At 38.7% G+C, this 12,085-nt stretch overlaps 3 protein-coding genes across 3 annotated transcripts; 1 reads left to right on the forward strand and 2 right to left on the reverse strand.

The window, feature by feature from the left end:
- Positions 1 to 819: 819 nt before the first annotated feature.
- LOC139724590 (uncharacterized) lies at positions 820 to 1,341 on the reverse strand. The gene has a single exon (XM_071635722.1). The coding sequence runs from the start codon at positions 1,339 to 1,341 to the stop codon at positions 820 to 822; it is 522 nt and encodes a 173-aa protein (XP_071491823.1).
- Positions 1,342 to 2,133: 792 nt separating this feature from the next.
- LOC139724591 (uncharacterized) lies at positions 2,134 to 2,868 on the reverse strand. Its single transcript, XM_071635723.1, has one exon. The coding sequence runs from the start codon at positions 2,866 to 2,868 to the stop codon at positions 2,134 to 2,136; it is 735 nt and encodes a 244-aa protein (XP_071491824.1).
- Positions 2,869 to 3,579: 711 nt separating this feature from the next.
- On the forward strand, positions 3,580 to 4,518 carry LOC139724593 (carbohydrate sulfotransferase 9-like). The gene has a single exon (XM_071635724.1). The coding sequence runs from the start codon at positions 3,580 to 3,582 to the stop codon at positions 4,516 to 4,518; it is 939 nt and encodes a 312-aa protein (XP_071491825.1).
- The last annotated feature ends 7,567 nt before the right edge of the window (positions 4,519 to 12,085 follow it).

The raw sequence follows: 12,085 nt of genomic DNA on the forward strand, positions 1-12,085 counted from the left end.
TCTTTTCTTTTTCTTTTAAAGAGAAAGTGCCCAATGACTGCTTGTCACTTGATGACCCTTGACATAAATGTGTAAAGAGTTGGAGCAGCCACTACTTCCTCTGGAAAGCTGTTGCAATTCTTTATGGTTCTCCTTCATCGTCTGTCCATCTTTGGAATAATGTGCCGACTGAATCAAAACCCCTTAGGGCGGTGAGTTGGCTCAGTCGGTAGCGCGTCTGCCTCACGATCACGCGGCCTGGGTTCGAACCCGAGTCTGGACTGAGCAATGTTGTGTGTAAGCATACCGTCCCCTCTAGCAAGAGGCAAAACACTCTGTCCCTCGGATAGGACATAAAATGGAGGTCCCGTGTATGAGAGAGTAACAACTCATGCACGTAAAAGATCCCGCTTCATTCATTCATCGCAAAGAGCAGGGTGTTTCACCCGGTGAAGTGGTCCCACCTCACATCCAACTGGACCCCATGGAAGACCAGCTTAACGTAGCTGAATATGGGCTATCCAGCCATCTTCTCCGATGGAAATGAAAAAACAAACAAATTGACTACAGTGTTATTTTCTCAGCTGCCGTAATGGTTCTGATGAGGTTGACATATACAGTACTTGCTACAATAGGCCTATTACTTACTTACTTACTTATCCCTCGACCTCTGCGATCGTTGGGGAGGCACGAGGAATAGTAAGCGGTCGACCGTTTCCATCCGGCTCTATCTTGGGCTGCTATGAGGAGGTCTGCCAAGGGTAGAGCTGTCCATTCCTTCACATTGTCCAACCAGCTCTTTCTCTGTCGGCCACGGGAGCGTCCACCTTCTACAGTGCCCTACATCACAGTCTTTGAGAGGCAATATTGCCGAGTAATATGACCAAACCAGGCCAGCTTGCGTCTCTCGACCATTTGTAGGAGAGTCATTTGAGGCCCCACAAGGCTGGTGACCTCGTTTCTGACAAACTCGTTGGTTTTGCGTTCCCAGTAGTGTATGCCAAGCAGTCTCCTCAGGCATTTCCACTCAAAAACTTGGATTCGCTTTTCTGACTCGGCCAGTATTGTCCAAGTCTCGCAGCCATAGAGGAGAATGGAGGTGACGAGAGACCTGAATAGCATGTACTTTGTTTTGAAGCATATGTTGCTCTCCCATATTCTGTTGAGTCTAGCCATCGCTGCTGTTGCTGTGGCTATCCTGGTTCGAATTTCCCCAGTACAGGTGTCGTCTTTGTAGATAGTTGATCCCAGGTATTTGAAGCTTGTTACCTCGTCTAAGGTCTCTCCATTCATAGTGATGTTTGCACTGATGTTGTTTGGGCTATTGACCATCACTTTGGACTTTTCTGTGCTCACTTCCATGCCATATGCCTCTGCTCTGTCCACCAGTCTGTTGGTGAGGTCCTGTGATTCTCTGTTGGTGCTCCCCCCCCCCCCCCATGAGGTCGATGTCATCTGCGAATCGAAGATTACTGACGGGTCTACCACCAATTGAGATTGAAGTACAGTGGTTCTGTAAAGATTCCTGCATGATCTTCTCCAGGTACAGATTGAATAAGACAGGAGAGAGTAAACAACCCTTCCTCACGCCAACCGTTGTCTTGAAGAACTCTCCCAACTAGCCGTTCAAAAGCACTGCACTGCTAGAGTTAGCATAGAGAGCCTGAATAACCTGTACCAGTTGTTCGTCTATACCAAACTCTCTCGTGACCTTCCATAGGCCATCGTGCCACACTCTATCGAAAGCCTTTTTGAAGTCGATGAAATTGTGGAAGAGGTCTCGCTGGTGCTGTAGATGCTTTTCGATCAGCACTCTGCAGTTAAAGATCTGTTCCACTGTGCTCCGGCCAGCTCTGAATCCTGCCTGTTCTTCTGCCAACAGCTCATCCGCTTTGGTAGTCAGTCGGTTGAGGATAACTCTGAGCATTACCTTGCTGGGGTGGCTAATGATGCTTATGGTCCTGTGATTTTGACACTGCCTTGGGTTACCCTTCTTTGGAAGTGGAATGATCAGGGACTGGGTCCATTCTCTTGGCCATCTTTTCTCCTCCCATATCTTCTGACATAGTGTTGTGAGGGCCTGAACTGTGGCTTCTCCTCCGCACTTTAAGAGCTCAGTGGGGACGTTATCCACTCCCGGTAACTTCCCTGGTTTCAAACTTTGCACTGGGCTTCAATCCAGTTCTCCTTGGCAGCTTTCATTTTCTTCCTGATCTCCCTATTCATCTCTCGGTACTGTATTCTTGCCTCATGGCTGGTGTGTTTAGCATGCCTCAGCTCTCGTCTCTTGTCACAGAGGTCAAGCACTACCGTCGTGACCCAAGGTTTGGATCTCTTTTGCTGCTTCCCCAGCACTTCGTCAGCCGTTGTCCGTAACACTTCCTTGATATTACCAGCAAGAGTGTCTATGTCATTGTCGAGTACACTGAGCACTGCAAACTTTCCTCCAACTTGAGCTTTGAATATTTCCACAACCTCTGGGTCTTGAAGTTTCTTGAGATCGAAGCGAATGCGAGGGCTATTCTTATGATACTTCGAAATAAGCTTCAGCTTGATAGTTGTAAGCACAAGGTCGTGGTCACTGCCAATGTCAGCACCTGGTAAGGTCCTCTTGTTCGCTTTGTTAATGCTGGACTTGAAGCGTTGTGGTACCAGAATGAAGTCTATCAGGTTGTGCACTTGACCATTTGGCGAGTGCCAGGTTACAGTTCTGGACCATTTGTGGGGGTGCAGAGTGTTGGCCAGGGTAAGGCAGTGACTTTTGGCAAATTCCAGTAGCCTAATGCCTCTGTCATTAGTATCTCCCATGCCAAATCTCCCGACTGTCCCTGCCCAGTTCTCGTAAGCATCTGGGCCTACCTTGGCATTCCACTCTCCCTGAACTATCATGAGGTCTTTCCTTGGGACTTTTGCTATTGTGGCCTCCAGCTGGTCATAGAATATTAGGTGTTGCCATATTCCATGACAGTAACCTCGAGACCCTATTCATGCTTCTATATCGACATTTTGTTACTCTTGAACTATAGTAAGCCTAGTTTCCTGCTACGTTTACACTCAATATGGAAATATTTGCCTACAAGGGAGTCTGTTGGCACTGAAGTGCAAAATACGTACATGCCGCAGTTTTGATTCATTTGCTCTGCCTCTTGTATTTTGGTTGTTTAAATGAAATTTATTTTCATGTCGCATTGTTCTATCTCTTTCTGTTTCTTAGAACCTTTCAGTTCGCCCCATTTACAGGATAATGACCTACGTCTTCAAGTGTTTTTCTGATCCCTCTATTTGAATTCATTATACAAGTATAGTGACACAATTCTGACGTTCGAACTTATGACAGCAGTACCCCTTAGGACTTCTGGCGTTTGCATGAAAGATATCTAACATTTTTAAGTTCAAATATGCCACTGTCAGGGTACATTGTGTTGCCTGTTAGCTATAACTTAGTACAGTCAGCAATGGTCACTATCACATTGAGATTACGTCATTTCATTCCTGTTGTATACTTGATCTGTAGTTTCATGAGAAGGGATTACTGATGGTGCTATATCAGTTCAGGCCGAAAATATTGTTGTCATACTTCCTATTCTTCACAATAATTTAATGAATTTCCACTTCTGTTCTGAAAAATATATCTTGAAGGAAACCTCACCAGGAGTGAAAGTGGAAGACACACAGACAGCTCGTCAAGAGATCTTGCAGAGTGAATGTGTGCGGAGAAACATCAGCACCTCCCGGCACCTGGCACAGACCTGCGACCTCTTCAAGGTCCTCCCGAATCAGCGGACGCTACTTCTCTTCGTCCCCAAGTGTGGCGGCGTGGTCTGGGCTAGACTTCTCCTCAGCGTTAACGGCTATAAACCCATCGACGCCAACATGAGCGCGATGGAATGTGTCACCTTACTAAAAAAGCATTTTCAGTTTTTGTCACAGATAGAAAAAGCTAGCAAAAAGAAATTCTACGCTTCCAACTTTAAGAAGGTTATATTCGTGCGTAATCCTTTCACTCGTCTTTTGGCTGCATTTAGGGAGCGACTGGAGACTTTTCCCAATATAAATCTTAATCAGCGCCGTAAACACAACAAGAAAATCTACGTGGAATACGGAAATCACTCTAAAGACGAAATGCCCAATAAGTCGGTAAAAAGTGAAATGTACAATGTGACATTTAAAGAATTTATCGACTATTTCTTGGACGGGAATTACGATATTCACTGGCAGGACGTGTACAAGATTTGCAATCCTTGTCTAGGTTACGATTTCATTGGAAAAATTGAGACATATATTGAAGATGTTATAGAGGCCCTGAAACTCATGGGTGTGGATTCCAGATTCCATCCATACAAGAAACTCCACGCTTCGAATAGCAGCGATGACACCATCATGAAAAGATATTATGACACGCTTTCTGATGAGCAGTTTGAAAAAGTGAGAGAGAGGCTGTCCATCGACATGGCGTATTTTGGCTACGATATGCCGGAGAGCATACGACGGGATCATGGTTTAGATCTAACTTATCAAAATAAGACAAATCTCCTTTAGTTTTATTCGATTTAATCTAATTTCATTTCACAGCATTACCATACGGTGTTGAGCATAGGCCGATTCAACGCCAACATGCACAGCTAAATCATAGGTTCTGCATCCTCACTCCCGCCCTCTGCCCATACGTTACTGCTGGCTACCAAACTGACTCGAAGAAACGTGGAATCGCGCCCTCTATTGACTTGCAGCCAAAGAATGAAATGCGGCTAAAAATTCGTCAAGACTATAGCCTATGATATAATTATGGTGCCGGTGATCAAACGGTTGCAGGTCGTTATCCAGAATCTTTGTTGTTTTGAAAATGAAATAAGGTTTACTAATACGAAGGTTCGTTAATCTGAAAATGAAATATAGTTCGCTATACCGAAGGTTCGTTATTCCGAATGTCCTTAATGAGAAAACGAAATGAAAAGATTCGTGATTCCGAAGGTACGTTAGTAAGCACCCTTTTTTCATTTAGGGATTAAAGAATATTTCAAATAGCAGATTTTTTTTTTAAATTACGGATATACGGACCTTATTTCATTTTTGGATTAACGAATGATATAATTATAAAATATCATAATTGTATCATTTCGGAATAACAAAAATTCGTAATAACGAACATCATCTATGATTGTAATAAGCTATAATTACCGGAATAACGAACCTTATTTCGTTTCCGCAGTAAAGAACCTCCGGAATAACGAACATCGCCTATGATTGTAACAAACTTTACTGGCCTGTTAACACAGGAATATCAAAACGTATCAAAGCTCTATAAGAGATGAGAAGTTTGACACGTTCCGGGAAATAGATATTATTCAAACGTTACTTCTATCACAGGTACTATATTTGGATAGATACTAGAGCATGACAAAAAAAAAAGTTAGAACAAAAAAATTTGTAAAAGGTTTCATCTATTTTCTTTCAGTCAAAACACAGAAAATGTCAGGAAAATCTATGTCCTTTATTCCGCTTAATATGGGGGTCTTGGTTACCACACACTAAGAGCAGTGATAAACAACCCATTCTAGCGTAATTTTTTTGTTCTTTTGCTAATGATAAATGAAAAGATAATATACCATTGACTTTGCAGTTTCATTGTATACAAGTTGCTAGGCTCGAACCACGCAAAATATTATTTACATACATTTTGTTTGGAATTGCTTTAACGGGATGATTTACAATATCTTGTTGAATTCCACGTGTGTAAATTTGAAAATGAAATGATTTGGAATAATATCAATATATTACATTAAAATACATTATTGTGTAAAACCAAACCGCAAAACAAAAAAGTGATGTAATAGCTATACAAACCATTTATTAGAATAAATAATTAAAATTATCTTCTGCAGGATCAATGACATAATGTAAATGAATTCTCTATGCGCTATGTTTTGATATCCTTCGAGAAAATTCTTGTCAAATTTCACATATTTCTTTGTACTTTTAATTGAAAGCAAGTAAATAAAGTTTATATCAAATTGAATATGATATGTGAAAACTTAAACAGCTACTATAAGGTTTGAAGTGTGATAGCAATCAGTGTCAAAATTGTGGCAATCAACTTATGCAAGAGGAAAGATTGACTTCCTTCTTTTTTTTTTGTTAAATGAAAATCTGTGACTTTTTTTTTGCCGTTCCAGAATAAAAAAGGTTCTAAAATCGATTTGATGAATTAAGAATTATTTTTCATCCAGCCTAACTTACACTTTTGACAATTTTAGGAAATGCTGCCTCTTTCAGAAGCGTAAATGTTTGAAACATTTCGTTTAGATTTTATTCTTTTACGACAAAACAAAGCCCAAATGCTTTTCATTTTTTTTTCAGCTGCTCTTGCATGAAATGAAGTTTCAATGAAAATCTAGTTGAATGGGAGATCACATGAGATAACATGTAACTACTCTAAAAAAAAAATCGAGTGAAAACGTTCAATCTGTTGAAGGAGTGAATAACAGATAAGTGTGAATTTTGAGTGAAATTGGAGCAAATTTTTAGTGAAAATGTTCATTTTCACTCATTTTAGAGTGACCTCAGGGATCACTCCAAAATCTTCGAGTGATCCCTGAGGTCACTCTAAGATTAGTGAAAATGAACATTTTCACTTAAAATTCACTCCAATTTCACTCAAAGTTCACTCTTATCTGTTATTCACTCCTTCAAGAGTGAACATTTTCACCAGATTTTTTAGAGAGTACAGTAACGAAGCTCAAACACTCTCGTATTTTGCTGCATTGTCGACATTTAAATACATTCTAGCAAAATAAAGCGATTTCATTAGCTTTCAAATCAACGTAGATATCCAAAATGGAGAAAAATAGTAATAGGATATAATGTTTATAGTGCAGCTGATATGAATCTTCAAATGGTATTTTGGTCTTCTCACAATTTATAACATAAAGATAATCATAATATCATATCAGTTTACCTCAAGACCATTCAATTTCCCCCTCTATCGTCAGAATTTTAGAGAGATCTGATAAGTAATAAATGTTTTGAAGATTAGCAAGATTAAGATATGGAAAGAACACTATACAACGAAAAAACAATCTTGTGAATTGTTAAGTAATACTATTCATCTTTTTTTTAATGTAACTCTGCTAGCACAACAGGATACTGAAAATGAACTTCTAACATTCTGATTCCTGTTTGTAGTGTGGTTGTAGCTGTTTTTATTAGTATTATTTTTAGTTTTGAGATTTGTTTTTAAGCCTGAGAAAAGTAAAAGCAAGATTAGATGAAGATGTTTGCACTCGATATCAAATATTCTGTGAATCTAATGGCTTGGATTTGTAATGGGGATAGAAAGACAGACAGACAACACACACACACAGACACACACACACACACACACTCAAAATGTATCAGATTTCTCGCCCATTCCTCCTCTGATATTTTCCCTCTATTAGAATTTTAGAGAGACCTCAAGTCAGTCAACACTGTCAGTAATTGAATATTTATTTCGTTAAGATTAACAAGATAAGATACGAAGAGAATTCTTTAATGAAATACCAATCTTGTGAATTGTGAAATAATGCGATTCATTTTTAATGCAACTCTGGTAGCACGACAACGGAATGAAAATCAACCTCTAACATTCTAATTCCTGTTCGTCACGTGGTTGTATCTGTGGTTGTACCATTATAATTATCTTCATTTGGTTTAGGGAAAATAAAAGCGAGATTAACTAAACATGTTTCGCAGCAGATATGAAACATTCTGTAAAGTTGATGGTTTGAATTTGTTATGGGGACAAAAAGACAGACAGCTAAACACGAACAGACACTGACACACACGCACACACTACAATGATATCAGATTTCTCGTCCGTCTCTTCTCTGATGTTAGCCAGTTCTTACCCACTTACGAGTTGATAAAATGAATGAGTTTTCTGTTTTCGATCTTCTTTATCGATGTCCATTGCAGCATCTGAATCTGAAAATCTGCTAAATATACAAGCCATTTTATTCCTAATAATTTATAACCGTTCTTTTACATTTCAGCTTAATCTAGTCCAAACATTTCGCGTTTTATTGAAATACATATTATATTGTACTGTTATAACTATTTATTTCTCCATAACTACAATGATTAATTCTTCTGTCCAATTTCAATAAGATGACAATAATATATTCAATGACTTTTACCCTCTCATGATTGTATGTCAATCTTGCGACTTAAAATGAAGTTACATGCACCTGTGAAATTGACTTGTCTGTTTTTCCTATTAATACTTTTGCGATGACATGTCATCACTGAGTATAAGGGCCATTCATCCGCATTTAACTCAATTTTCAAAGGGTTGTTTCTTGTTCTCTTTCTTTCTCTCTCTCTCTCTCTCTCTCTCTCTGTGTATGTGTTTGTGTGAGTGTGTGTGTAATAGTACTAGTTTGTTCACACAGTATACCATACCACACCACACTGTACCACTTATGTATCAATGTTGCAAACTTACATGTAACTAAATCAAGTTCGAGGTCAAATTTATTTTATTACAATAATGTGTTTGAATTACTCTTTGTACGTCAAAAAAGGCAAAATGTTATTGTGTAATTGTAGCTCAGTTAGGTTTGTTTGTTCTATTGTTAACACAAACTGGAAATAAATTCAAATCTAATCTAATCAAGTTAAAAAAAATCAAATCAAATCAAATCAAATCAAATCAAATTTCATCCAAATAAGATACAAACGTAGGAAGCAAATCGGCCATATCACTTGCAAATTATAAATGGGAAACATCAAAAATTGGTGAACATTTATTTACATGCCCCGCAAATAATGAACATGTTTTCCCGACCCCTCCCCTCCAAAAAAAAAAAAAAACCTCACACACACACACAAAGCACGTGACTGTTACATTCATCAGTCACATACAACATTAACATATTTTTGTGAAACACTTGCATCCTTTATCGTACAAACGCACACTTCTGTGTTAAAAGTTTGATTTATACGCCGAATGCACAGTATGCATGGAGATTTTGGCGCCGCTCGCTCACGAAATTGCTGCTGGAAGCTCAGAAGCGCCATCGGCGGTCAAACAATGGCTTAAAGGACAAGTTCACCTTCATAAACATAAGGATTGAGAGAATGCAACAGTATTAGTAGAACACATCAGTGAAAGTTTGAGGAAAATTGGACAATCGATGCAAAAGTTATGAATTTTTTAAATTTTTGTGTTGGAACCGCTGGATGAGGAGACTACTACAGCTTGTGAGTCATATGCGTACAACAGTATAAAGAAAACGTAAAAGAAAATTCAACATATTTTCACTTTTTTCGCATAATAAAAGAGCTCTTGACTTGCCTCTTTTTAAAGGCAGGGGGAATAATATTGCCCATAACATTTGTCGGTAGCGAGTCAGGGGAATGTGTACTTTTTTCAAAAGATGGAATTTTGTGAAATTCTCTTTGTATTTTCCTTATATTGTTGTACGCAAGTTATTCATACACTGCAGTAGTCTTCTCATCCAGCGGTTGCTGCACAAAAATTTTAAAAATTCATAACTTTTGAACGGATTGTCTGATTTTCCTCAAACTTTCAATGATGTGTTCTACTAATATTGCTACATTCTCTCAATCCTTATGTTTATAAAGGTGAACTTGTCCTTTAAGATGCCCTCACGAATGACCCGAAGTTTATACAATCAGAGCCGAATTCAAATATTTCCTTTGTCCTGTACGTGTCCATCTTTGCTCAATTCCGGAAGAGTGTGACACCTGTATTAATAGCCATGGAACGTAGCACACACGCAGCCGAAGAACTTCTGCCGAAGGATGAGTCTACGCTTCCATGCAAAAATTCGCTGACGGCAATTCTATTCTCACTGATTCTAGCGTGCCCGCATAAGTCTTGGTTTTCGAATGTATCCTGGTGAGCAGCGAATGAACATCGATTAAATCTGGCCAACCTTCTTCTTCTTCTTCTTCTTCTAATTAAGTCTGCCTCCTTCAATAGACTGAAGATTCTTGCAGACTGGTGCTATTTACATTATAATACAATTTATTTACAGATATTTACAAGCACATAGAAAATTTGACGAAAATACTAGCCACTGTGATCAACCGTTAGACGGTTTCGAAATGATCCCACAGATGGCGCTGAAACAATTTCTGACGTCAGGGAATTCCAGTTCCTTCTCTCCCCACGCAAAGCAGGTCTTCAAGAAAAGGTAAATTACGAACAGGTAAGATGATAGCATTACTCGCCTAATCGCCTAAGAGAATTTTATGTCACGACTTCAGCAATCCCATTGAATCATAGGAACTATATGGGCATCCAAGAAGAGTCGATAATTGTTCCTTTCACTATTCTACTATTTCTAGCTGAACATAATATCTCATGTCCAATTTATCCATTGTATTGCAATTCATTCTTCTTGCCGATGACGTTTGTGTATCCTATTTCAGCTCAGGTTTACTGACCTTCGTACCAATCCTTGACAACGAATTAGCGACATTTTCTGCATGGTCCATAATCACTATCATTATCGTAAGAGCTGAAAAAGACTGACGTAATGCATTGCCAACAAAACGATGAGGCATGCAAAAAATGTATATAGGCCTACACAAGCTGTAGCTGTATAAGAAACATTAGCTGTATAAGCTGTATAAGAAACATTAAGCATGGAGACGCCCACACATCACGCCATGTTTAAGTGACGTCACAGGATAATGTTTCCTGACCTACTCGGCCTGTGTGGTATTACCTTGTATGTTTTGTGCACTGGGCCGTAGCTATCCCCCAGCATACGCCCTATGAGGAGGTTAGGCCGTGTCCAGAACAATCTGGCCGTTCTCTGCGCAATTTACTCGGAGTATACCATATCGTACTTTACAATATGATATCAACTCTTATATTGCAGTTATATTATCTTAGAATTTCATCAGTATCTAGATCTATAGTTATGTGATTGATACCTGAATGTGAAAAAGTCATGTTCACGAACTTGCAAGTGTTATTTCGTGTAACACGAAGACTGCGATAGGCCTTACAAGTACATTCATATTATTGTAACGTCATTAATGCTGTTCGGGTTCTTCAATCTAAGTTTAGAGGGCAGTTTATGACAGACGCAATTCCCCTAAAAACTCCCTGTATAGATCTGTTAAAGGGTGTGTACAGTTCTGGTCGAGGTGAGGATTTTGCTTTTAACGTTTTGCGAGATATTCAGAAACCACTATATGAGATGTCAAAGAGCATGCAATTCTAAGGGGTATCAAAAGTTTATTTGATGAAAATCGGTTTTGAAATGGCTGAGATATCCAAAAACAAGGTGAAACAAAGAGATCCTAATAAAGTTGTGGCCTGTCGCCTTTTATTATTATCACTTTTTTCGATATTTCAGCCATTTGAAAACCAATTTTCATCAAATAAACATTGAATCTTTCTTAAAATTACGTGCTCTTTCATATTTCACAAGAGATTTCTCATTATCTCACTTAAGAATGTTCAAAACATGAATCCCCACCTAAACCAGTACTGTACAGTCCCTTTAACCTTGGGAAAAAATAAAGGCAGCAGTTATTGCCACGTATCAGATAATTTCATATTCACAGATAATTTTCAAAGTATGAAAGTCATATAAATATACATTTAATTAACGTTTATTGTTTACAAAGAGCTCACTCTTGTATCTGAAAGAGATTACATACGTGCGACGACTGATGAAACGTCTTCGGAACTGTTACACACATATCCAACTCGCCGTTCGACAGATTTTCACCTTGTAAACCCCAAAACTGTTTTAGCTCAGAAATCAATTAGACATTACGGTCCCGATGTCTGGAATAACCTACCTGATCAATTAAAGCAGTGTACTTCACTTTTTTCCTTTAAAGCTCATTTCAAAAAGTATTTATTATTGAAATATGTTTCCAGTTAGTAGTCTTTGATCAATGTATTTTTTTTTCTGAAGTCTCAGTAAGCCCTGATCCATGCAAAGTGGTTTTTATATATTTTTTTTCATTCCCTCCCGTTCCTTTCTTTGATAATGATATTGCATACATTCAGTAAAGCGTATACCTTACCCCCAAAATAGGCATGCTACAGCCTTTATTCTCTCTTGCACTGTCACCT

This window comes from Diadema antillarum, unplaced genomic scaffold, assembly GCF_040938485.1.
Source record: "Diadema antillarum isolate AM-2024a unplaced genomic scaffold, OU_Dant_1.0 scf00000223, whole genome shotgun sequence".
Lineage (NCBI taxonomy): Eukaryota > Metazoa > Echinodermata > Echinoidea > Diadematoida > Diadematidae > Diadema > Diadema antillarum.